At 41.7% G+C, this 25,456-nt stretch overlaps 1 protein-coding gene across 2 annotated transcripts; it reads right to left on the bottom strand.

Annotated features, from left to right (window-relative positions):
- Nucleotides 1-2,707: 2,707 nt before the first annotated feature.
- LOC139806267 (merlin-like) lies at nucleotides 2,708-25,228 on the bottom strand. Of its 2 annotated transcripts, none has more exons than XM_071765669.1 (19): nucleotides 25,032-25,228; nucleotides 21,729-21,973; nucleotides 20,573-20,690; nucleotides 19,381-19,506; nucleotides 18,910-19,032; nucleotides 15,149-15,232; nucleotides 14,283-14,351; nucleotides 13,995-14,077; nucleotides 12,690-12,765; nucleotides 12,090-12,227; nucleotides 10,267-10,341; nucleotides 9,440-9,553; nucleotides 8,872-8,994; nucleotides 8,071-8,288; nucleotides 7,297-7,399; nucleotides 6,474-6,601; nucleotides 5,713-5,863; nucleotides 4,838-5,047; nucleotides 2,708-3,830 (listed from the first exon to the last, which is right to left on the bottom strand). In XM_071765669.1, exons 2-19 carry the CDS (start codon nucleotides 21,734-21,736, stop codon nucleotides 3,795-3,797), a joined length of 1,983 nt encoding a protein of 660 aa, XP_071621770.1. In that variant the 5' UTR covers nucleotides 21,737-21,973; nucleotides 25,032-25,228; the 3' UTR covers nucleotides 2,708-3,794. The 2 variants fall into 2 exon arrangements, with proteins under 2 accessions (XP_071621770.1, XP_071621771.1); XM_071765670.1 differs by lacking the exon at nucleotides 25,032-25,228 and adding an exon at nucleotides 23,297-23,544.
- Between the last annotated feature and the right edge of the window lie 228 nt (nucleotides 25,229-25,456).

The following is a 25,456-nucleotide window of genomic DNA, read 5'->3' on the forward strand; positions in this document are numbered from 1 at the left end:
TCTGCAAGAAGATGAAAGAGTCCAAAGAGTGTAGAGACCCAGAAGGGCCAACACACAACTCAGTCTTTCATCTGGGCCAGTGTTCTGCTTGAAAAACTGTCCTGTCAGAGGCACAAGTGCTGGGAATGCTCTGGGAAGGACTCAAGAAGTTGGCAGCTGCCTCCTGCAACAGAAAATAAATATATTGGATACAGGAGACTAAAATCCAGCTTTCTGGCTCAGAGTGCATGAGGCTATAGAGAAATGAGGTGGCAGCACAGTGAGACACAGGGATGACATCCTGTTTGCAAGGAAAAGAAAGAGGAAGAAGAAGAATCCTGCTTGTGCATAATTCTGCAAGAGAGTGTGAACTCATGCTTCTGGTGACTGGGCTCCTGTCACAGCTTAGCAGTTTGGGCAAACCAAAAAAAACAGAGGACAGAATTATTCTCTATAATAGAGAATAATGGGCACTGGGGTGCCCACCTTCCAAGGCCAGGTTAACCCTGGATCCAGGCCAGGTGAATATGATCCAACTGGTCTTTAAGAGACAAGTTCCTGGAGAGTCTCTCTAAGGACTAAGGAGCATTTGCTTACTCCCAGAGCTCATATCAGGAGCATCCTGCTGAGCCAAGAACACGTGGCTTCCTATCTGAGGTTTTTATGAGAGCAGGGAGAGCCCCTTGGGGTCAGAGCAAGTGGTTTTTCAGAGAAACTCAGACAATAGGGCTAGGCAGAGCCATTGGCTTCCATACAGATCCACAACTCACTGTGTCACTCCAGGAACAGACTTCTTCACTTTCCAGGTGATTTACGAGCACTTCTTCATTGCTGCAATATTTTTTACTTCAATATTTTGCTGTAGTTTGAGACCAGAACATTGTGTCTTGTCCTGCCTGAAAACAAAAGATAAATTTCTTTCCTCTTTGCAACGACCCTTGGAGTCTGCTCTCAGACAACACACCACAGTCCTTCTACACTCTGCAAATGTAACAGGCCTCCTCTTGTTTCAAATGGCATTAATGAAAACATCACACAGCACCAGAGCTGTGGGACCCCTCTGCTTCTGGAAATCACGGATGAAATCCACTCAGAAGGCAACTTCCACAGTCTGATGGTGACAATGACATGTCAGAACTATTATAGGATATTTTTGTGATACAGGGAACTAGCTCAGACCCATGGGACTAAGCTGTTTGTGCAATGATCTCCTCTCAGAGTATAGTGCTTGCACATTTTAAATATCCATCAAAATTTGTCAGGTTAAACTCCAAGAAAATGCAAGCAAGTTAAGGCTAGTGTGGGAACACACAAAGTGGCAGATGTTTCCACGGAGCAATGCAGGGTTTCCCAGCCAGGTCTTTCTAAACTGCTGCCATACAGCAGTTGCTGTGCAGCAGAGCAGTACTGCAGCACCATCTGCTGCCTGCAGGACCACAAATCCTCACTATGGGCAGCTGTATGCTGGACCTCCACTGTTCAAAGATGCTGATACCATCATCAGATAAATACCTTGCTATTTAGGGTGAAAAGTCTTGTTCTAATCACTAATTCCATGATGTCTGCTTTCTCTTCCCAGCTTTTGAGGAAACCAGAGCTCATTCTCATTCTTTTTTCAACTGACTCTCCCATCCTTTTGAACACATCTGCAGCTGCCTGTTTTAAGAAGTGGCCAATACTGAAAGTGAGTATTAATATCAGAAGCACCAACACCGGGTTTAATCGCTGCAAATATTTATTCAGATTTTAAGCAAACTAATGCCTATGTGGCACTCCTCTTTGCAGTGCCCTCCTAGCAATAGCCCAGTACATCTGACTTCATCTGTGGTTGTGCAAGCCCTTCTCCAGCAGATTACAGCTCCTCTTGCTCCATCTAATCTGTCAAACACCCATGCAAGCATGCAGAAACATGGTGCTGCACATGAGCAAAGCACAGCAAGAATACCTGTGAGCCAGCAGGCTGAGAACAACTTGTGCAGACAGGCTTCAGTCTTCAGCTGGCAGCAGTACAACCCTGTCATTTTCTTTGCTGTGATACACAGAACCAAGTCCAAAAAAAATAAATCATGTGGAGCAGTTCTCTGTGCCCTGTATCATGACAAAGCTCAGACCTGACAGCCAAAGGAAGCCCCAGCACATGTTGCAGAATGAAGGCACAAACCTGAGTTAGCTGTGGCAAGACAAAACAAAAAAACACAAAACCAAACCAAGAGGAAATAGGAAAAATAGAACCAGGGTAACTCCTTCCCACCCCAAATCCAAAACTGCCATGTTCAGAGCTGGTTTGTACTGTTTTCCTGTAGGACCATTTCCTACCTCACCATCGTCCAGTTCTGGCCAGTGCCACAGACCCAACCTTGAGACCTTCAGTCTGACATCTCCAACATGAGGTGTTGGACACCTCCATCTCACACACGAGGCTTTTCCCAGACAGATCAGGACTTGGGCATTTAATATCTTATTGTTTGCAAACATACCAGAGCTGTTAAAGAGAACTGACACCCTCTTCTCCCTCTGCACACCAGCAGCAGGAACAAGCCTCAAAGCTGAGAGGACAGACAACATGACAGCAGATCACTGTCAGGTTCATCTTGCCATGGAACTGTCATAACTGGTAAAAGCTGGAGAGCAGAACTTGCTACAGATGCTCTCTCCCTCTCAGAAGTTGCCTTGTTAATGTTGTGGTAATACTGACACAGCATTCAGTTCCAAGCTGCTTACTAGATGGTGGAAATTGAAGCTTTTTATTAAACATATTTTTTTTTCAATCTTAAGCTTTTAAAACACTATATTTAACATTCATTTTTACATCCTATCACATGTTCAACTGTGCTACTACTTTAGCTACAGCTGCATATATTCTGCTTCTCCAGAAGTCCCCAGACTGAAGATGTATGGTGAAACAGAAACTTAAACACACACAAAACCAGAAAATGCAAGTAGGTTTTACTAACGAGGCAGACATATTGCTGTATGCACCTCTCCATCAGAGAAACAAGTCCAATTTCAGCAGATACCAACAGCATCTTTTGTCTTTGTCTAATCTGGAATTTGTGTTGCACAGACCTGGGAAAGAATTTAATGCATGCAAAGTTTGCTGGAGCAGCAAAAGCAACAGAAAGTGCTTGATCTAGTCAGAAACTGTAGAGAGCACAGAAGCTTTGCATTCCAAACAGAGGATTCCCCCAGGAATGAGAGGTATTTGAAGACATCCACTTCTACATCTGCAATTAAAAGCTGAGATTTCTCACAGAGAAATGCAAATCAATTAAGCGAACCAAGAAATGTTTGGGGAGGAAAAGGAAAATATTTGGCAGGCAAACACTAAAATGTTGAGCAGCTCCATGGGAGTCATGTCCCTTGGACACCAGACCAAAAACATAATTAGTCTATTTTGTAGGTAAACACCAGACTCATGTGTAATTTTTTTCTCATCCCAAACATCTCCTGGACACTTGCTGCCTAACAAAAGTACAGTACCATCCTGATAAGTCAGTGTGTAAAAACACCCAGGAGGAGGAAGGTTTAGCAAAGTATAAAGTGTTTCTTCAAAAGTGCATAAGTAGTAAACAACACTCCTCTGGGTTTGTTACGTTTATCATTGTACCCAAAGACACCAGCCACGTTTTAGAGCAGTTTTAGTGCTCCCAAGCTCATATTTTCTGCTTGGAAGCTGAATGACACCTCAGTGCCATGGCTTTTGTGCCCATGCCAGTCAGCAGGCAGAGCTGCACAAGTGTCCTCACACAGGTGTATTTTGCAGCAGCTGAGAAGATGGCCACCAGGTTCTACCAGTCTGGTTAAGAAATGGAGCTTCAAATGTAGATCACATCTGAGTCATGCTGCTGAACCTACAAGCAAACCAAAGAGGGAAAATTAGTTCCAATCTGAACTCCCACTTCAAGCAAAGTTACTCCCTTTTTCCAGGTCTTCCTTTACCTCTGGCTCTGTAGCCTTTTGCAAGATGCTCTGCAATAGCTTTTTTTCTCCTTCTTGAAATAAGCAGATTTACCTCACCCTTGCTCTTTGGATTAGGTCAGTTTTAAAAGCTGCTTCTGTTACTTGCATTAGAAAAAGCTGCTTCCTCATCCCTTGCTATACTCAGCTGTGTTCTTTCTACTTCTAAGCATACAACCCTGAAGTTTCAGGTATTGAATGTTATCTACTAAAGCCTCTGATTCTAAAAACTTTCAGTTTTGTACCTACAAAACAGCAGCAAATACATCAATCTTGCTTTACTTCCAGTACCTTACATGATCAGCATTGCCAAGAGAAAGCTGATTTCCTTCCCACTTTCAAAGACCTCTTGCCTCTTCAGTTCTTTTTGATGCCTACCAGATTCCTAGTGAAGTTTAAAAGCAGGTTGTTTTCCCATATTACCCAGCTCACTAGCTCTCCAGGACTCTTTGGCAGGGACCACATTAGAAGAGAATGGAACATTTGGAAGTCCATGCATTTATTATCTAACTCCCTGCCCCTTAAAAACAGAAAACAAGCATGGTCTGTTCTAAGCTCTCTATACCTGGCAGCACAACCTCATTTCCAAGTCTGTCTGATACAAATAAAAATTAACACAGATCCTCCTAGTTCAAATGGGCATCTCTGGTTCATTTACCAAGGCTCACAGCTTTGCAGGCCAGGTTAGATCATAAGTGAGGAAAAAGAGGTCTTGAATTACAAACAGTTCTGAATGCACCAATGCAGGGTCTCCAAACTCCTGCAACAGTGATGCTTTGACTTGTCATTTAAGAGCCTGTGACAGAGCTGGACAAAACAGGTCCTTACAGCCAACTACTCTTTAAATCTCTGAACTCTAAATTTGGAAATTTACTGATTCTGATCAGAAAAATCTGATTACCTTGATAATCTGTTTTCTGGTTCCTGTGCCCAGACTGTTAGCAACCAAGGAATTTGCTTGAAAAGATGACTTTTCTGCTGGCACTGTGTTTTGAATTTTGTTGGTACAAGGCCAACTGCTTGTGGTATTTAACGAGTAAGCAGGGAAAGGTCTTTGAAGATTTATATCCAGTGAATCTCCAGTTTCCAAAGTTTTCATCCATGCTGGAGTCTTTAAAAGACAAGAATACAGAAATTTAATGCCCTCTCAATAAGCCAAAAAGAATATCAGGTGCATATTCAGAAAATAAAGGCCACCTTCCCTCAATTTTTCCAAGCCTCCCTTCTCTCTCTAAAACCATTTACTTGGAGCCATTTTGTGCTACATGTTGAACAACCTGGAAAGCCAAAGCCAGCCCTATTCTTGCTCTGGTTCAGGAAGAGACAGGAGTGTTTATATAAATGACAAAAAACTTACAACAAAAATCTGGGTTTAGTTCCTCAGTGCCTCAAAAAAATTTCACCAAGACTTTTATGACTTTCAGCAATCACAAAGCACGTGAATGTGAACGTGATGTAAACTATTGAGGAACCACAGTTAAGTGTGATATTAAGTTACAACAACTTAGTGTACTCCAAGACCTACAACCCTTACTATGATTCCATAATCTGTAAAATAAGATTTTTTTTTTTTTTGCTTATAGTACTGGTAACCCGCCCAGGAAGAACTTACTAGATTTTGTTTTGACAAAAAATTTTCCTTGTGTTCATGCTTTTAGTATTTTACTATCAAGTTACTAGAAGCATGTGCTTTGAACTGAAATACAGCAACCACCTTTGGCACACCCACACTATTTACTTATGGTTCCTGCTGCAAACAGTGTTTAGGGTACATACGTTTCCTAAGGAGCGATCCAAGGATCCCAGTACTTCATTCCAATGAGAGTAAAGCCCACCCTGTTTTTCTTCCAGTTTCAAGGCATGAATTTCAGACTTCAGTTCTTTCAATCGATCTTCAAATTTTCTGCTCTTTTCCAAGTAGTCCAACCTATGGTCCACATATTGGAGACAAAAAGCTTATTGGCAAGATATAACTCAAGGGCAGGTGTGTGAGGAGGGAGGGAGGAGAGAGGAAGTTCTTTGTTTCATTTTGGTTTTTTGATAGGCAAAATGAAGGCTGGCACGTGTCAGCCAGATCCCACCCTGCACCCCCCAGGTTCAGTAAAAAGGGGGTTCATTTCCACCCTTCAGCATCCACACACTTGTCAACGTTTAGCAAGCAATTCCTTCCAGAGAGAGGAAAAGCCACTTCATTTATGAGACCAAAGCAATTCCTATACTTCAACACTAGAGGGAAACTTCTGTCCTGTAACAGGCTGTTTCTCCCACAGAGTACTTTGCCCCTAGCATAATGCTCTCCAAGACACTTCTGGACTTGCCATGGTTTGATGCCACCTGAACACTCTTCCTCTCTTTAAATAACTTGTCTTACACAGATCTAACCCACACCAGCCCAGGAAAAGGCCTCCAGCCATATGTGCAAGTTGGAAGCCCTTCTTAGTTGTTAGAAGGATGAACAGTAATTCCCTGAGATTTCTTTTTTTCCTTTCTGTAATTTCCATTATTCTCATTCATTTACACCACAAGCATACTGATACCTCTCTCTCTCTATCTCAAAGGACAGTCTCTTGAGGTCAATGTCCTTCAAATCCAGTTTTATGGATCCTTTGTCAAAGTTGGCATCTCTGGCGTCAGTTGGCAAGTACTGGGGGTACTTAACCATATGCTGAAAGAGTAAACACAAGCACTGACAAGTAAGATCTGATTGTTTGAGTTTGGTTTTATCTCCCCAGCTTCTGCAAGAATGCCCTGCTGAACCATTTCACAAGTTACCCATGGATTCTGAGACAGATGTTCCTGCAGCCCTTCCCCTCTACCCAAGTGGCCCCAGATGAACTGCTGAAGTACACAACCCACAGATCCAAGGGCAGAGTAGTGCTGGGATGATTCTATTTCAGCAGAGAAACCCATTCTTAGCAAGACTGGGACAGAAACTGGGGCACACAGCCCTTAGCACTGCCTTCTTACTGGAGACAGCTTCATCTGCTTTGCCTAAAGACACTCATGGGCAATTTCACAGGAAAACAGAGCTGGCACAGTACAACCACCTCCACAAAGCATTGCCTGACTGAGACAGCAGAGTCAGTTTTAGGTGTGAATCCAGGCAAGAGAGTCTCTGCTCATTAAGTTCCCGACACCAGGCCTGTTTTTATAAGTTTTTTCATCCTGCCTCACTGTCCCAAACAAATAAAACTTCCATTCTAGCTAACACTGTATTTAAGCACTACTTGGCCCTACAGGTGTTTGTCCTCCAGCTGGATGCAGACATGCCACTACTCAGCTTGATAGGGGCTATAAAACTGCAATCAGCAGCTGATTATCTCTGAAGATGAAGTGGTGCCAAGTAGAGCAGAAACTTACAGGATAATTAAGCCTTGTTATGTCTAAGAGTTTCTGCTTCGCTTTCCGTTCAGCCTCTCTGGCTTCATGCAGATCTTCCTTCAGATGCTCTGCTTCCTTGGCTCTGTAAGACAAATATCCTGATGTGAATGATGATTTCCAGTCTAGAGCAACATGTGGATTTAGAGCAATAAACTTCACTAGCTTCCAGAGAACCAGATCCATTACTGTGACTGATTCTTTTACCCAAATACACTTGTGGTAAGGAAATCACATGGAGAAGTAACTGGGCACAACATGACACATGCTTTCAAAGACAATCCTGCAGAGACTGGCTGAATTAATATTTTTCCTACTCCTAATTTCCATGGGCTCAGTTATGACCTGTTGATTCAGATACTCCAGGCTGTCAAGAGATCCTCCCTGAAGAGGGGAGAGGTGCAACATACGTGTTTTTATTTTGGCAAGCTTTTTGACAGCGTGCTAAAAGAAGCAGAAAGTCCTTAATAGCAAGGTTAAACATCCTTTGTCAACACTGCTCTGCATCTTCAGGAAGCACAGTGTTACAAACACTTGCAGACTGGTTTATAGTCTCACAATTTTACACTTAAAGATCTGACAGGGATACAAGAGCTTCCTTCTAATTCTATCACTTGCTACTAATTGCACGAAGGCTTAGTCACTCTGAAGTGTTGCTTTGGTAACAACCCCTCCCTCACAGGCTCAGCTCTGAGAAAAGCAGCAATCTCTCCACCCAAGCACCCCCCTTAGAGACCCCACTCAAGCAAATCCAACCTTCGGTCAGACTCCTTCACCAGCTTCACTGCTATCAGCTCTGCCTCCCTCATCTTTTGCTCCATCAGACGTTTCTCCTCCTTGGTTTTCAGAGCTGTGATCTCCAGCCTCTGTCGTTCTTGCTCAGCTTCTGCAGCATTCTGGGCCAGCAATTTTGCCTCTTCCTCTGCAATTTGAGCTTTCTCAGCCAGCAGTTCTGCTGCTTCCTGGGATCGGAGCTAAGAGGAAACAATTTTTCCTAGTTACCTGTTGAGCATCTACAAAACCATCCCTGCAGACAGTCAGGAACAGGACACCTTTCCCCAAAAGTGACAGCAATAGTATTCCTTAAAAAGTATAGTAAACATAATTGTAGGGTCCAGTGTTCCTCCTCTGCTCCAGACCTGCCTAATTTCCTCCCTCCCTCTCACCTCTACAAAGCAAGAACACACATTTGCTTTTGAGTTGGACAAAGACATCAAGTTGGCCCCTTAAGTTTCCAGTTTCTCCCCTTTCTCCCAATTTCAGCTTTAAGGTTGCTTCCTTTCCTCCCTCTTTGCCTGAAGAGGCAAAGAAGAACCACAGAATCCCTGTGGACCAAACACAGGGAGCAAATGGCTCACAGCAAAGGGAGGTTATGTCAGATCAGATTTTTCTCAGCTATTTCACCAGGCCTTCTCCCCCAGCAGTCAGCAACTCTCCAGCCTTGTCTAAGCCAGAATTCCTGGCATCTTAAAGGAGCCTTAAGAAAATAAATTAAGGCTTTCAAACATCAAGAAATACCATCAAGCACAAGAATATTCAGACTAAAGTGCTACTCACCAGAGCCTCATTGGCCTGCCTGGCTTCATCTTCCAGCTGGAACAGACGCCTTTCCAGCTCTTCTTTGGCTCTCTCAGCTTCTTCTCGGAGCTGCTTCTCCCTGGCCAGCCTTTGATTCTCCATCTGGAAATGGAATGAGCAACACCACGGCTCTGGGTTTGCAACAGAATCTCATCTGGGCCCGAGGCAGCACAACAAATGAATCTAAGGAAGAAGGGACTGCTCTCTAGCTGGTGGACAGATATTCAGCAGAGATGCAATGCTGAAGCTGCTTGTCCCTTGCAGCACTTGAGCTCCTCTAACGGGTTGTACTGGTTATTTCAGACTGCTGGGAAAGCACTTGGATCAATCTGCTATGTACCCCAAATCTCTCTCTGATCACCTCTTCTGTTTCACAAACATCACCTACATCCTCAGATGCTGCACACACACTGGAGCTGTTCCCACATTCAATCCTGCTGCACTTTCTCACCTCCCACACAAATATTGATGCAATGCATGGACAGCAAGGGCACCAGCTGGAATAATAACCAGTGTTTTCAACAGGAGAGGCACAGAAAGAATCTACCTTTTTTCTAGCTTTTTCTTCCCTGGCTTGTGCTTTCATTTGCTGGATCTCTATTGAGTCCACTTTTCTCCTCCTCATAAAGAGATCATGGTTTCCAATGCACAACTGCAAAATCTAGACAGGAAAAGCAAAGCAAATGTGAGTTTGATGTATTTGTGCCCCAGCCAGAGGGACAAGCCAAATATTTGCCTCACAGGACAGAAGCTGACAATTCTGACTTCATCACAACTGCTGGCACTGTTTCCCTTCTAAGAAAACCAGCACCCAGGGCAGGCTCATACCAAGTACATACATACTCACACCAGGTACATGCTCATTTAGGAAAGTTCCTAACAGGATGAGGGATTCCTTCTTTCCTTCATCCCTCTCCAATTCCACAAGCTCACTGAGAAGTGCACCAGCCCCTGTGGTTGTGTTAGGAAGCAGTCAGTGATGATACAGTTAGCCAGTTGGTTAGGTCCCTTCCTTGTTGCTTCTCCCAGAAAAGGAGAGGCAGTAGCTAATTAACAAGCTACAGCAGCCAGATAGGCAGGTGCTGCTGTGGGTTTGCACCTTTCCATAAGGCTACACAACCTCTTCTTTCAGCATCTGGATTTTCTTTGTGATTTAGGCCTTGTTTCACATCTCTCTTTCCACCCATCATCTCCCCTTCCCAGAGAAAACAAACGTATGTGCCCTGCCTTCCCAGACAGAACAATCCTCAGGAAACCACATGCAGAAACTCAGTGCTCCCTGGCCCCTCCAGAGTTTTTACAAGCAGTATTTCTCACTTGGATATCAGTTGTATTACCAGGCTTGGTTTTAAAGAAGGAAAGCAGAACACTTACCAATTTGTTCACTTTGAGTTGAGAGGAAAAAAACTTGAAGACTTCTGCCTTTTTGTCAAGAGGTTTAATGGTTAACTACACAGGCAAAAGAAAAAAGGAAGCAGTGAGAATGAGTTTAAAAAAAACAAGCTGAAACTATCAACACTAATGCAAACTTCAGCTCATCTCCAGTTCCCTCCAGGGAAGCAGTGATTTATATCACAAATGTGGGGAGAGAGATGCAAGAATGCTTTGCTCAAAAGAATCAGAACCAGAGCTGCCACTACAGAGGTTCCTCGTCTCCTGTAGCAAGCTCTGTTAGAAGATAAATCCTCCCACAGACTCACCCCAGTGCCAGTTTGGATGCTGGTTTTCATAATAATACCACCTGTGCCTTGCAAACCACACTTAGAACATTGGCAGAAGCACTGGTTATCAGGAAAACAGAACACAGTACTAATCCCTAGATGCAAACATATTCTTAAAAGTCAGGGAGATGTCAAACACCTCTCTGAATACAAATCATTGAAGGTGTAAAGAAAATGTGTCAAAGGCCTGAAGGGCTTGTTCTTCTGACCATCAGGTAACAATCCTGGAGCTCCTGCTTTTCACCTTTTCAGTCCTATCTCTCAAGCTGTTTCCAGAGGACACGAAGGGCTTTCATGCTGCCAGGTCACTGCATAGTGTTTCACTTCATATGTTGTGCTTGGTTTGGCTGCTTAACAAAATTTGGCTCCATTTTTCAAGATACTGTTTTCTGTGACTCATGGGTTAGGTAGCCCTCTATTCCTATAATTCATTTGCAATGCACTGTATGATTTCAGGCCATCTGAGTCACCAAGATCATTATGTCCTACAGCTTGTTTTACCCCTTAGGTAACAACTGCCTGAATGTGTTTCCTTGTGAGGAGCAGAGCTGTAAATGTTTCACTGAATATAGTGGAGTTTTAATACAGGGATGCCCAATTGCCTAACAACAGGGAGTTAAAGCAGTTTATTCACAGACCACGGGGGGAATTTTAATGTCATGCAAGGACCAAAACCTTCTTGGAGGCAGAACACCTGTAAAGCTGCTCTGCCTGATTTAATGCATGTGCATCTAAGACCCAGCAGGAAATCTCCTCCTCGATTTTTTTTCAAAAGGCCAAAAGAAAAATCAAACAGGCCGCCCTGTTCTTCAGCTGACAAATTCCAGGTATTTCAGTACCAATGCAGTTTTTCTGGTTTGGTTTTTCTGATTAAAGCCTTCCCTGTAGCCACAGGATTTGTACTGAGACTCAATTTCACCCACTCCCCACTACTTTCTACAAGTAAAAGATGGGTTGTGACACTGCAAGGGTAGGGTTGTGCTGCAGACTGAAATCATGCACTGACAAACTTGCAGAAAAACATGGATAACTCTCTGCACGCCTCCTCTTGCCACTGTGCTTCAAACCTCATCTACAAAGACAGCTTCTCCATGTGAAAATGGCATTAAGTCTTTATGGATCACCTAATTCCTGCTGAGATAACTGAAGCAGCTTGTCATGGTGGCATTCCTAATATTTATCATTTTCAGAGATCAACACACTTGTTTTGAAAAGGACAAGCAGCAGGGAAGGAACCAGAACAGAGGGCTCCACAGGTCTGGAGAGCTCAGAGCAGGCTCTGGCTCCAGGGGAACTAAGGTTATGCAGCACATCTGAAAGGCAGGTCTGTTATTTTTTAGTTTTGTAACAAAGCTCCCTAGGATTTTCCCCTTCTCCCCCAAATTGTTTAAACAGAGGCAGCTTTCAGCCTGTTCCAAGAATCCCAGTCCACACCCATGCCCCTATAAAAAGAATAATATATCAAAGCCATGATACCTCTTTCTCACTATAGGAAATGTTTCTGATAGCACTCCATTCAAACGACTTATTTGGAGAGAATCTGTTATTAATGCTGTAGATGTGAATACCTTTGGCATCAACTCCAAGCAGGAGATCTGTATGGTTTTTATTTTGCTAAAAAAAAAAAAAAAAAAAAAAAAAAAAAAAAAAAATCAGTAAATGCCATTTATGGTGACATTAAACAACCACAGACAAACCCCACACCTACTCTAATACATTAATATTTATCTGTATTTTTAGGAAATTGGTATTTTCACAAAGTATTATTAATGTTGTCACTGCTAGCTAAAACCCAGTCTTCTGTGTTGACTACAGCAGCTCAAACTTTTAGTCTCCTTCTTCCTATTGTAAACCCAGAGCTACTTAAGACCTTTGTCAGATTGTAAAACATTAATCTTAACTGTTTTATTCAACTACTCATTTAGCAGACAAGTAAACCTACTCAGGACAATTAGTACACAACCCACCATCAGCAAACAAAAGCAAAAATCAGGAATCCCAGTTCCAGCTCCCTGGAGGATTTTAAAAAGTACCATCATCTACAGCAATCAAAAACTACTAAAATAAAGCACTTACAGCAATTGGAAAATAATTGACACCATACATTTCCAAGTCTTGGGCAATTTTCAGGTAGTTCATTTCAGCTTCATCCCTAGAGAACAAGGCCATGATTATATTTGGGAGATTCCTTTCTAACCTTTCTCTCCTACCTGACTGCACATTTCCCACTTAGAAAAGAACAGGCAATCTGGTCCTTTGTACTTTAATTTTACCATCTTACTCTCAACAATAGAAAAAGGATTAAAAAAACAGCATCTCCACACAACAAAGACAGTAAAGCCACACCTATTTTGAGTCATGTATAGTGTAATCTTTATAAAACTTCAAGTGCAGTCTTATCCTTTTGTCAGTTTTGCCACACCATTATTATGTCTCAGAGACCTACCCTCCCATTGTTTGCCATGGCACGAGGATATTTCCTTCAGGAAATACAATTCATTTAGAAATGAGTCCTGAAAAAAATTCTAAACTGAACTCTGGGCAGAGGCCAAAGAGCAGCAAGAATTTCTCCACTCACTGTTCTTCTCCCTTCAAGGTGAGGCATAAATAATTTTTCTGGAAAACGTTCAGTAAAAATAATGCTGGGAAGCCTCTAAAACTGCCAAAGAGAAATTGAACCCAAATACTAGGGAAGGCTCTCTCTGGGTGCCAACAGCTCCTAATTCTTAACTGAATTTCCAGTCATGCTGAATGTCTCAAAGGAGCTCAGTGTCCACGTGGACAAGCCCCAAAATTCAGTCCTGCAACTATGGTGCCATGTCTTTACCATTTTGCTTCCTTGCAATATACACTCACACCCTTTTGAGCCATTATTTTCACAAACATAAAAGACATCAGATTAATTCTTTTTATTCTAGGGGGAAGCTGGTGTGGTCTGACTCCAGAAAGGCAGCTGCTGAATAGGGAACACAAACCAAAAGCTCCAGGAAGCTGATGGCCTTAAATGAAAAGGCTAAACATGCAGGGCTAACTGCAAGTTCAACACAACCCAGACTTCCTGCATGAAGTTCTCTCTGCTGGCACACATGGACTTGGATGAGACAGGACTCCAGTTTTAGATGAGTTAGGCCATGAAGCTCTGGAAGAGCCATCAGCTTCACTTCAAAGCAAGCCCAGTTTACAAGGACTTGGAGCCTTACACACTTTCTACCCCATATAAGTAGGTGGTTTTATCCTTAGTTATAAATTAACCTCTTGGTATCATAGCTTGGAAATCAGCATTTCTTTGCTCTCTCTACAAAAGCCAAATTTCACTGAAGAGAGCAAAAAACCAGTTACTGAAATTTCTGGAACTTCCAAAGAAATAATTTATTTCCATACCTGGCAATACCCCTGTGCTCAGCATACCAAGCAGTAATCTTTTCTTCCCACATCTCTGCTGTCAGCTGATACTGCCTGAGGACCTACAGAGAAAGACAGGAGTTTGCTTTCCTTTGAAGGTACAAATACAAGTGCTGCCTCTCCCAAGCAATGTGAATGCAGTTCACAGCTCGGTCACTTTGCCAGGTTCAGGGCAGACACAAACAATTTCTAATGCTCTGGTTAATCCCACAGCAATATCTGTGTTGCAAAGAGTAAATTCAAAGATTTGTTGGTATAAAGACTTACCCTTTTGGGTAAAAGTTCATCATGGGCTAGAAAGCCTGGCTCATGAAAATTTGGGTCATAGTCACCATACTGTTCCAAGAAAAGAAAAGATATTGCAGTTTGTTAGATGCAGAATGCTGAAGAACTTGTTGTAATAGTTGTGACACAGATTTTGTTTTGGTTCTCCCATATAAAGGGCAACACATAAAACAGGCTCCTCTCATCTGAACTGTGCACTGAAGTTACTTCCAGCCTGTGTGCCACACACATGGCTCCAAAACAGCACTGAACTTTGGCTCCAGTCCTGGCCTGCAGCTCTCAGTAACTGCAGATACAAAGGAGTCTCCCATGACTTCAAACCCCTCTTAACCACAGGCCAGGTTCAGGTGCAGAAACTCCCCTACTCCTCTACCCTACAGCATAAAGGCTGGGCTGCTGCAGGGGGACAGCCCTGCTTTGAATTTGTGTTTACCTCCTGCCATTGGTTAAGTTTGGCTTTTGGTAGCATGAGAAATGTTCTGAGATATATTAACAAACATCACATCCTTTCACTGTGAGGGCTGGTAGCAGCACTTGCTGTGTTCATGGGCATTTTTTTTAAAGAACAGGAAATAATTCTAGCTGGTAAAAAGATGACATGAAAATGTTGGGTGCAAAGAAATCCCTTAAGTGGCAGAAGCAGAGTACAGAATACCAAAACCCCTGTAGGGGTATCCAATGCTTATTTTCCTAGCAGTGCCTGTGCTGCCCAGGATGTCCTACTTCTTTAACAGCAAATTTTAACACTGCTGTGTGTTGCATACCACCACGTATGAGCATTGGTTAAAATAGAAATTTAAAAAAAAAACACAGTGAAAGAGAGAAATAGAGCACTTCTATGCACAAACCTTGGCCTGAACAGCATAAGAAGCCAGTAAAACTGTTGCTTCTGGAGAACAATAGATTTCCTCATCCAGTATTTGTTTCTTAACCTAAATTTAAAAAAAAACAGGGGGAAGCAAGTTAAAGAAGCTCAAAGTCAGGACTTATATCAGGCTTGAAATGAAACTAGACATGCCTAGACTATAACTTGGCACCAAACATCACCATTATTAGTTAAAACCAGCAACAATAAAATGGCATTCAGAAACACAAGAAGCCTTTGCTTAGTATTACATTTAATGAAAAGAAAAGAACATCTTTTGAAAGTTTAAGTTCCTTAATTCTAAGTTCATAGCAGCTATCTGCACATATTTATATAAGGAGACCTGAAAAAGAGTATGTTGGAAAACATGAAATTCATTGTCTGCACAATTCCTGTTAATAATTCTTCTTTTTCCTCCTACTTTGGGGAAGTTAGCTTTATAAGATGTAAAACATCAAATTTTAGGTTGAAAGGGACATCTGGAGGTCACCTACTCAAAGCAGGTTCAACCAGACCAGGGCTGTCCAGGTGGGAAGGACAGACAGACTGAAACCCACAGTAGTTATGTACTCAACCTTTCCACAAGGAGAGAAGAAAGGAGGCCCCACAGAAGGAAGGCAGAGCACTTGACTTGTTCAATTACAGTGGCCTAAGCACAACAAAAACAGAGGGGTCTAAAAATGAAAGCCCAGTAAAAAGGTAGAGAAGCTTTTAACATTCTTTTCATTTTAATAATCTCTGGTGCTACCAAGATCAGAGGTGTAATAGTTCATAAGATGTTGCTTGATTTTAAATAAGTTGGGTAATTTTCACTTGAAAACCTCAAGAGGGGATGGGAAATTAATCTTCACAAGTTCTTCTCTCAGGTATAATGTGTTTAGCCTACTAAAAAGCACAAGACAAGAAAATTTTGCATAAATGCAGAGTCTTAAGCAATTCTAAAAAGAAATACTTGAGATATCATTGAGATATCTTCACAAATACACTTTGGCACTGTAGGTACTGTGAACTGAAATGAACTGTCAAGAAAGTTTTTCTTTAAAATTTAGTCTCTGGTGAGCACAATATATGAACCTGAGTTATAGCACAGGGAAAATTCTTTCTAAGCTGTTAAAATGGAAAAAAACTAAAAGAATGAAAAGACTGAAAAAGACTTCCAAATTGGAAAGCTCCAGCTTTCATACTCCACTGTGCAAATCATAAGTTGTTCTAAATTCTGAAATGTAAGATAAATCTCCCATGAATGTCTGAGGTTTTTTCTGATCAGTTCTTACAGTGACATCTTGTTACACTCCTTTATGAAGAAGCAAACTGCCTAATCTTTAAACAGTCAGCTTTAATCACTGACATTTGTTCACACATTTCCCAAAAAGCTGTTCTGCCACATTAATTTGCAGAGGTCTGCATAGTCAGTAGAGCTGAAAGCTGTAGGCATCCAGATGTCTGTACATGTTTTTCCTATTAGCATCCAGGTGTGAGCTTAAGTTCTTACAGTCAGGAAACTTTGCAAGTTCAAATTTGTTTTAGTCCTGTTTTTCTACTTCGGAATGAGAAGAATTTGCTAATTGCATATCTTCTAGTTAAGGCAGGTTCAGGGACAAAAGAAAAAAAAGTGGGGGAAAAAAATCAGGATTAAAAGACTAAGAAGAGTTCTGCCCCTCTCGTTCCTTTCCAAAATTAGCTTAAGAAACAAATTGCCAAGTGGCTAATGGGTCTGGATGAAGTTCTGGTTAGTACATTAACCCTCAGAACAGCAGCATTTTCCCACTACTTCATTAACACCTCCTCCCCAGGGAACAAGTGTATTTACTGCCTTTGTTTACAGATGCATACTGAATATATTCCATACACCCAACCTACCTGCACAGACACATCCTGCTGAAAGCTACCAGGAGAAACCAACACACAAGAAGGCTGCAACTTAGAGAGGACTCCACAGCTACTCAGGAGGGAAGGTGAATGTCACAGGCATTGGAACAAACAGCTGAACAACAAGCAGGCATCTGAAACTCAATACTTCTATACCTGTTGATGCAGCTACAGCCTGTTGCTGCAGCTATGGAGCCACAGCATGGCTATTCCTGGTTGATGCAACTTTATTTTGATCATGAAGCATTGCACTCTGATAACTTGCTCCTTTATTTACTTTATAATGGGGTTAAGGGAACCCCAATAATTTCTGAGCCAAAAGAAAACCAACTGGCAAATCAGAAAGCTGCCTCTGCAAAGGTAAAGCATTAATCCAAGTGTGGGGTTTGCTTTATTGCTTTAACTGCCTCCCATCTCACAGAAAGCTGTATATTTGTAAGAACCAGCACACCATGAAGACCAAGCTGTGTTCACACAGCTAAAAACTCTGCTCTTCAGCACAGAACTGCCAGCCTGCAGCTCCTCACTAGCTGCCCCCATAGCAGAGCTGAAATGGGTTCCATTTTCAGTAATGAAGGTTTGTCAGGGCTGGGGATTTATTCAGCAGGAGCAGCAGGCACCCAGTCCTACAGGGTAGGGAAGGCAACTCAAACTGGCTCAGTTTACTGGCAGAAGTCAGTGTGAGCAGGTCTGCATGTTTCAGGAGCACCAGCACCATACTAAGGGAAAAGCACTGCTCAGCCAGGACCAGTCAGACAATATGATGCCTCTGGGCTTTGTCTTGAAAGGGATTAAACATTGTGGGGAGCTCTCTTTGTACCACAGCTGTGCATGCTGCTCCATTCCTTTTTGAAGCTTGCAAGAGGAACAGCCCTGTTTTTCAGAATGGCTGTCAAATGCTATGATTTTTTTTGTCCTGACAACCCAAAATGAAGATTTATGATGAAGAACAGGTCAGGGAGTTCTTGTTTTCTGGTGACTGTGGTGACAGTCATACACAGCAAGATCTCCCAGTAAGCACCTGGTCTATTTTTAGGAACTCACAAGTTTTAGTTTCAGGGATAGGTTGGAGTCACAGCTCTTGTTCCATCTGCAGCTGATAGGGGTGAAAAAGCTTATTGTCCCCAAGTGCTTATCACCATTCCTTCCCTCTTCTCCACCTTCAGCTGCCACCATAATTGCTTGTGTAGGCACTCCCCTCCTCAGCACATCCATTTAATAACAGGTCTCTTCTCACTCTGCTCATTCTGAAAGAACTAGGTTAGGGAATGGTTGCACAAGAGGTTACACCAGCAATGACAATGACAAGGAGCTGCTGACACTCTCTTCATTAAACTTAGCTGCAGCCAGAGCAGAGCAGATGAAATAGTGCTCAAGGTAACTTCTGAAGCTGATAAGAAGTGTGGCTTCATTTCATACTGCTCAGCACTGACCAGTCAGTGCAAAAGCCTCACAGTTCTTCAAGCAGTGACACCCTTCCATAGTTTCTTTTTTTTCCTTACTATAGAAGAAAAAAAAAAATCTGGAATATCCAGATATGGAATTACCACCCAAACTTCTAAGTGTAAAAGTCACTTTACATACAACTACAGGTCTCAGCAATTTAACTCTCATTTGTAGCACAAACAGCAAGAGAAGGCATCATGAGAACAAAAACCTGCAGAAGGCAAACAACCTTCAGCTTCCCAGTACACAAAATCACAGCAGTCAGGGGAGATGTTTGTATTTCATAAAAATGAGATCTTTATAGAGACACAGATACACCTAAAGCCAGTAGAATCATTCTGAGACTAACAGCTGCCAGCAAGTTCAAAGACAATACAAAAGTACTGGAGTAAATACCAAAGGAATTCATGGTTAAAAACTGTTCCTGACCTGAAGGAAGAATAAATGCTGGGTAATTTCCTGTAATAGTTCCTCTTCTACCTTCTCTGGGTAGAATTTTGCCAAAAAATGAAAGCTAATGGGATCTTCTTTGGGGATTTCTTGATCTAAAACCTGTTTAAAAATAAAATCAACAGCAAAAATACTGGATAAGTGTCTCAATATTTCAGAGGAAAATCAGAAGGCAGCTCTTAAAACAGCCTTTCTACATTTTAGAAGGAAGGGGAATGCTAAGCTTTCATCTAAGAGCAATCAGTGCATATGGTGGTGATTGGGGCATGATACTTCAGGCCAAATGTGATAGAAGCAATCAGACCAAGTAACACAATGAACTTTGGCCTTCCAAAATGACACCATCTAAACCTGAGTTGCCATGTAACACATTCCTCCAGCTCCTGGGTTAGAAATAGTAAATATTTTTAAAAGTGGAAAACTGCCACACTTATGTTTTGGTTTCTGTACCTTTTTGTCCATCTTTAACCAGGTGCACATTCCTTTTATTGTGTATTGCAAGCCAAAAAACCAAGTCTCCCTCAAACCCAGTGCTCGACACACCAGATCAAACAAATCCTTTCCCTTCCACTTCATCTGAAAGAGAAAGAAAATGAAGGAGAACAGGCATGTCTTGAATACATTTGCTACATCCTAGTCAAGGGAACCAGACTACATCTGCCTTTCTCTTACAAGCTTTTCATTCACCTTTAGGTTTTCAGAGAATGATCCATGCCTACTGCTGCCTACAGCAAAGGTGCCACAGCTACACTGCTCCACATCCTCCTCTCCACAGGAACATTCCCAGAGCAGCTGTGGTCACTCAGCCACAGGGTTGTGCACTTCATGAGCACAGGGAATGAGGATTGTGTTGTTGATTTCCTAGGCAAGGCTTTATTAATATTTGTAAAAATATTCTTCCATAGGTGACACAAATTGGAGAGACAGAGAAGAGCAGGGGAAATCAAAGGAGTGTCAGAGCACTATTTGTCAGAGCAAGGGATGGGATACATCAAACTGGATTTGATAACAAGGGCTCTGATCTCCAACTCACATTTTTCAAATCCTTTCTTTTCACAACTCTGCCTGCAAGTATTCTAGATCAGTAAGTCACAGAAGTGCACTGCTTGTGACTAATTATTCTGTCTCTGAGGGACCTGGTAAATGAAATATTAAATGTCCCACAAGACAGTCACTTCTCTCATTAGAATTTTCAGTCTCATTGGACCTTGGTTTTCTAACTCCTCAAAATAAATGAATTTCTTTGCTTTTGCTAGATGATTAGGAATTAATCAGGCACCTTTCAGTCTCTGCAAGAGTTCAGCTCAATTCATTTAGTAATTCATCACTTGCTACATTTTTCTTCCATATTTTTCTGCAGTCATGATTTCTCTATCCCATTTACTGGCCAGCCATAAGTAACAGAAGAAAAGGTAGCTTTCTACTTTGATCATTTCTCTCTTCTGCACAGAGGTGTAAACCAGCCATTGTAGCTAAAGAAATAAACTGGAGTTTATAAATGATAAATTACATTTGAAGAGAATGTTCCAGTCAACTGGATTTCATGGAAACAGCTTGGATTTCATGGTCTTAAACTAACAAAGTAATTGTCTTGCTGGTGGCTCAGTCTCCATCTTTTTAGCACCCTGCTGAGGACCCTTACCTCACAGCTGAACTCCATTTCAGCATCCACTGTTATAATTTTGACTTTAAAAGTTTTTGGTTGTTTCTTCTTCAAGCCTCGGATGGACATATTTTTTAGTTTATGAGGAAAGCCACACCTGAAATCAAACATGCATTATGTTTAGGGCTGGAAATTCAGTAACATTTTCCTGGCTAGAGTCCAAAGTAGGATGAGTCCAAACTCGCAGAATAAAGTCACCTTTAAATATGCATTTTTGTGTCCAAAGCTGTAAGAATGCATCTTGAAACAAAACATTTAGTTTGCTACCAGTCAACTTAATCCTTTTCCATCTGTTATGGACCCTTGAGCAACCAGCCTATCAAGTTTCTGCACAAAACTACATCCAAACTTGATTATTATCAAGTAAAATTATATAAAATTATATAAGTGCCAGTATATGCAGTGAAATTAAGATTAATTTACCAGTTTCTCTTGGGCACACTAACTCACAATAATGAAAGTGATTTAGAAGAGAAATTTTCCCATTGGAGTCCTTGTGAAATTAATTCAATTGTGCAGAAACCTACAGAAAATTCCTTCACAAATCTTCTATTGTAAATGCAATGGACTGCATGCCACAAAAGACTGATGAGACTTGAGCTATTTCCACAGCCACAGGGTTTTGTGGATACCTTTCAAACCAAATGTTGAACATTTGGATTAAAAGCCAGTGTGAGCGTGCACTGTGAAGTTCTCAGATGTTTATTTCTGAGCACAGGAATTCAGCCAGTCAAGTTTTCTTCTTTTTTTGCTTTGTAAAATTAACAGCTTAGACATGCACAAACTTCTTAGTATCTGTGGACTATATAGGTCAAGACAAGACTGAGGCATTCTTGGTTTCCTACAATAAAAGGCTATTACAGTGTGGCAGACTTCCAATCTCTCCTTAAGGAATTCCAAAATAAAGTTCTAGTTTGAACTGAAAAGTTCAATTTTTCTGTACCTTTCAGGTTTTTACAAAATATCTTGTCCCCTTCTTGGCTTCTGCTGAGCACTAAGTTGGCTTTTTCCAGTTACTTTGTATGTGCCCTTCATCCACAAACTTCAAGTAGCTAAATAAGAGGTAAAATGTAAAAGGAATTTTTTCTTCTCAAATTGTAAGGAAGTTAAGGCAGAGAACAGATGATTTAGTTACCAAATCATATGGACTTCAGCAGCAGAGTTGAGAACAAGTACTTGAAACAATTCAGAGCAGGGAAGAAAAGCTCAGGAAGAAATTCATCTTGCTGACATCACTGAGAGTGGTTGAGGAGTCCTCTCCCTCTGTTTGTGGTGAAGCTTCTCCTGAAGTCTTGCTTGGTTTGGGGCAAACACACTTCAGGAAAGATAATGGGCTAAGTGGAGGAATCCAAAGGAGAGCTCCAAGGGCTAGAAAACCACCTGTGGTAAAATGAAAGTACTGGTTAGCACAGAGAAGGGACAAGCAAGGTGACACAGTCTGCTTTTTGTGACCACAATGGTTAGGACAAGGACTAATGGGCTTAATTAAACTGCAGACAGGTTGCACACTGAGAAAAATTCACTAAGAATATTGTGATGCAGGAAAAACATGGAATGGAATCCTTATCTTCCTCAACTTCTATCTGAAGCAGTGTGCCAGGAGCTGCTCCCTCCTCAGAGCACTCTTCCCAAGCTGGTCCTTCTGCTGGTGGCTGCCACCAGTCCCAGGAGAGGCCACTTCACACCAAGCAGCACTGCAGGAAGAGGCATATCCAGAGCCCACATCCCATCACCCCCAGGGGACACACTTGTCCTCAGGGAATATTTTTAGAGGAGTGAAAATCTTGCTACAGTGAGCATTTCCTCTAAAACTTAGGCAACACCTCAGTGCACTCGACTGAGCAGAGCTCAGATCTTTTCTATTAAGTTTCTTTTCAATTAAGGGGAAAGGCATTTTTAAAAACAAAAAAAATTACCATAATAGAATGGGGTAATGTGAACACAGTAATACTGACAGGGCAACCATCATATCAAAGCATCCAAAACAGCAATAATTATTCCAGCAATTTTTTGAGCTCTAATCTGCAAGCTGCAACACAACTAACAGCAAAATTCTATTTTAACCTGTTACATTCCAAAGGTCTTTGCTGGCCAGTTTTCTTTAGAACCAGAGATTTACTGTAAATAACTGGACCACTGGATGCAGCAGCTGAAGCACAAACTTCTGTACAATCCTTTCTTCTGTTAGAACTAGAAGAAACACCAGTGGCTGAAGACAAGGGAGAAAATAGCTTCATAACTCATTTTTAATATGTAATTTGAAACAGCCAATTGAATTAAGCAGGAACTTGTAGTTAGGGCCAGAACAGAACATTCTGAAAGTTTCATATGGAAAATGCTGAACAGATCAAACTGAACAACTGCAGAAGAATGTACTAATTTTCTTAAAATATGACAGAAACACCAGAGCCCTTCATTTTAACTTTGAAGTTCTTTTTTTTTTCTTGTATAACCTGGTTGAAATGACAGTATAATTTGTTCAAGATTTCCAATAGCATTTTTTTTCCTTTCCAGAATTTTTATTCCATGGAAAAGTACATTCTGACTCACAGTGAAAAGACATTTTTGAATATCAAATTTTCCCAAGAAATGTAAACTGCATTTTAATCAATGGCACTGGTAAAGAAATAGAAAAGGTTTTCACAGTGAATAACTTAAATAAAGATACTGACAGATGCTAACAACATAAGCAAAAGCACTTACCAGTCAGGTTTTTAATAAAATAACTTATTCCTGTGACAGAAATCTTGCCGAGTAAGACAATCTGGGTTTGCAATCTTTTTTTTTAAATGCAAAAGCAATCCACTCTCTAGATTCCTGCTAATAACAATGTTTAACTGTAAATCACGTGCAGAGGGTTTCAAGACAGAGTTTCTGTCACTGAGCCCCATGATTTATTTCTGCAGTTGCCACAGGGACCTAAGCACTAAGAGTCAGAAGCAGCAAAATGCAATAGATCACAGCATGTCACAACCTTACCAAATAACACACTGATTCCAAATAGGGCAGAGTGATAAAAAATTCCTGTCTGGCCAGAATCTGGGAACAGCTAGTTCAGAAGCTGTGAACGTCTACAGCTTCTCCTGCACCTTATGAAAACCATCAGAAAGATGATAAAAGCTTTGCTTGATGAGGGGAGCAGAAACACAGTGCTGAAGAATATCATTTGAAAGAATTAAACAGTCCTGAGTCTGCACTTCAGTGTGTTCACGTGTGAGATGAGCTGACACCCACCAGCTCTGACTGCACCACAGTCTTCTCCCCTCCTGACAACTGGAAACTACAGCCTGAGCAAAATGTGGGGGTGCAGGGGAAGCTGGGAGCAGCAGGCAACAGCAAGAAGAACTGGCAAGGTGACTCTTGCAAAGACTGATGTTTATCTGTATCACAGCTCTGGATGGGCAGTTGTGTTTCACCACTACACTGCACATTTTATTGGACTGGGAAGTCACCCACACATCAGATATCACTTCCCTACAGTATTAACTAAAAATTGCAGAGAGAAAGTAAATGAAATCAGCATTCCCCAAAGCAAGCCCAGCAACTCCACCAGAATTCAGAACATTAGGGACAGACACAGAGGAACACATCAGCAAACAAGCTGTAATTCACCTGCCAAAGAGGAAGAGTACAATTTACTTTCCAGTTTGGCATTCCCAAGGTAATGGATGATTTGCAGGGCTCTCCACAGGACATCAAGATTTCCCTCCACACACACTTGCCCTCAGTGAGAACTGTGCAGGAGCTGGTACCATCCAACCACCCTGAAGTGAGACTGGGTCAGCCACACTCAAGTGAAAAAGCTTTTGTTCTCACAAACAAGCAAAATGCCAGCAGCACGTTTTAAGGTGAGACCTCCTCAGCCTCAGCTGCAGACAGGCTGGGAATCAACAGATATTATGAGACTCTTACACCCCAAAAGCAGTCTGCCCTAAAGGATGAGCACACACACAGGGGCAGCAGCTGTTTCATCTGCTAGCAAAGTCCTTCCACCACCAGAAAACACCAAACCCTTGGGAGTGCAGCGTGGTTTAAAGAAAAAAGGTTTGAGAAGTACTTTAAGAGCCACCAATAGAAGATGCTTGAAGCATCAACTGCAGAAGTACATTAACAGGGATGCTACTACAATTTGAGAGTTTCCTGTCACTGCTGAAAGACTCCAACTCCCATACAAATTCTCATTATGTTTTTCCCAGCTCCTGAATTTCTGTACTTAAGCTCGGAAACTAATGCAAGCAATTTGAATGCAGACAAGAAAGAAAAAGCATTTGGGGCTTTTTGCAGTTGTTGACTCACACTTCTGCCTGTGCTCTCTGCCAAGTAACAATTTAAGCAAAGAATTTACAGTTTCAAAATGGGTCAAGCAATATAAAGTTTTTTCTCACCTCTCAGTCTAAAAAGCAGTTATTTAAAGCCACCAGTCGGAATCAAGACTTACCTCACAGATCATTTTCTGAATCAAGATATGAAAGAAAATTCTTTTTAGTCAAAAATTCCGTGTTTTTTTAAGCAGACATCAATATTCAGCCCTCCAAAGTTCTGCCACTGAAAATAAAACCGAAGAACAACTTTTATACTTGATCCCTTTCCCTTTGTTTCCTATGAACTGCAGCACAGGAACTGTTAGCGCCCTCTGAAAAATCAAAGAATTGCTTTCCCAGGTGATCTGAAAGCCTCTTAACCCTTTCCTGCCTGTGCCAGCAAGACTCCTCCCAACTTCTCTCCGTTGTAACTCAAGCAACAAGGCACTAAAATATGAGAAGCCCATGAATATCTCCAAGAACTGATAATAAACTTGCAAGTAAGTCCCTTGATCAAACTATTCCAACAGTGCCTCCAGCCAGCCAAAGAAGAGCCTGTTCT

This window comes from Heliangelus exortis, chromosome 21, assembly GCF_036169615.1.
Source record: "Heliangelus exortis chromosome 21, bHelExo1.hap1, whole genome shotgun sequence".
In the NCBI taxonomy this organism is placed as follows: domain Eukaryota; kingdom Metazoa; phylum Chordata; class Aves; order Apodiformes; family Trochilidae; genus Heliangelus; species Heliangelus exortis.

What these genes read in the sequence shown, in the direction of transcription:
- LOC139806267 (XM_071765669.1), bottom strand. An exon ending in AGCATTTATTCTTCCTTCAG is followed by an intron (nt 15,233 to 18,909) that starts GTCAGGAACAGT and finishes TTTTAAATTTAG; the next exon opens with GTTAAGAAACAAATACTGGA. An exon ending in TCAATTATTTTCCAATTGCT is followed by an intron (nt 12,228 to 12,689) that starts GTAAGTGCTTTA and finishes TTTTTTTTTTAG; the next exon opens with CAAAATAAAAACCATACAGA.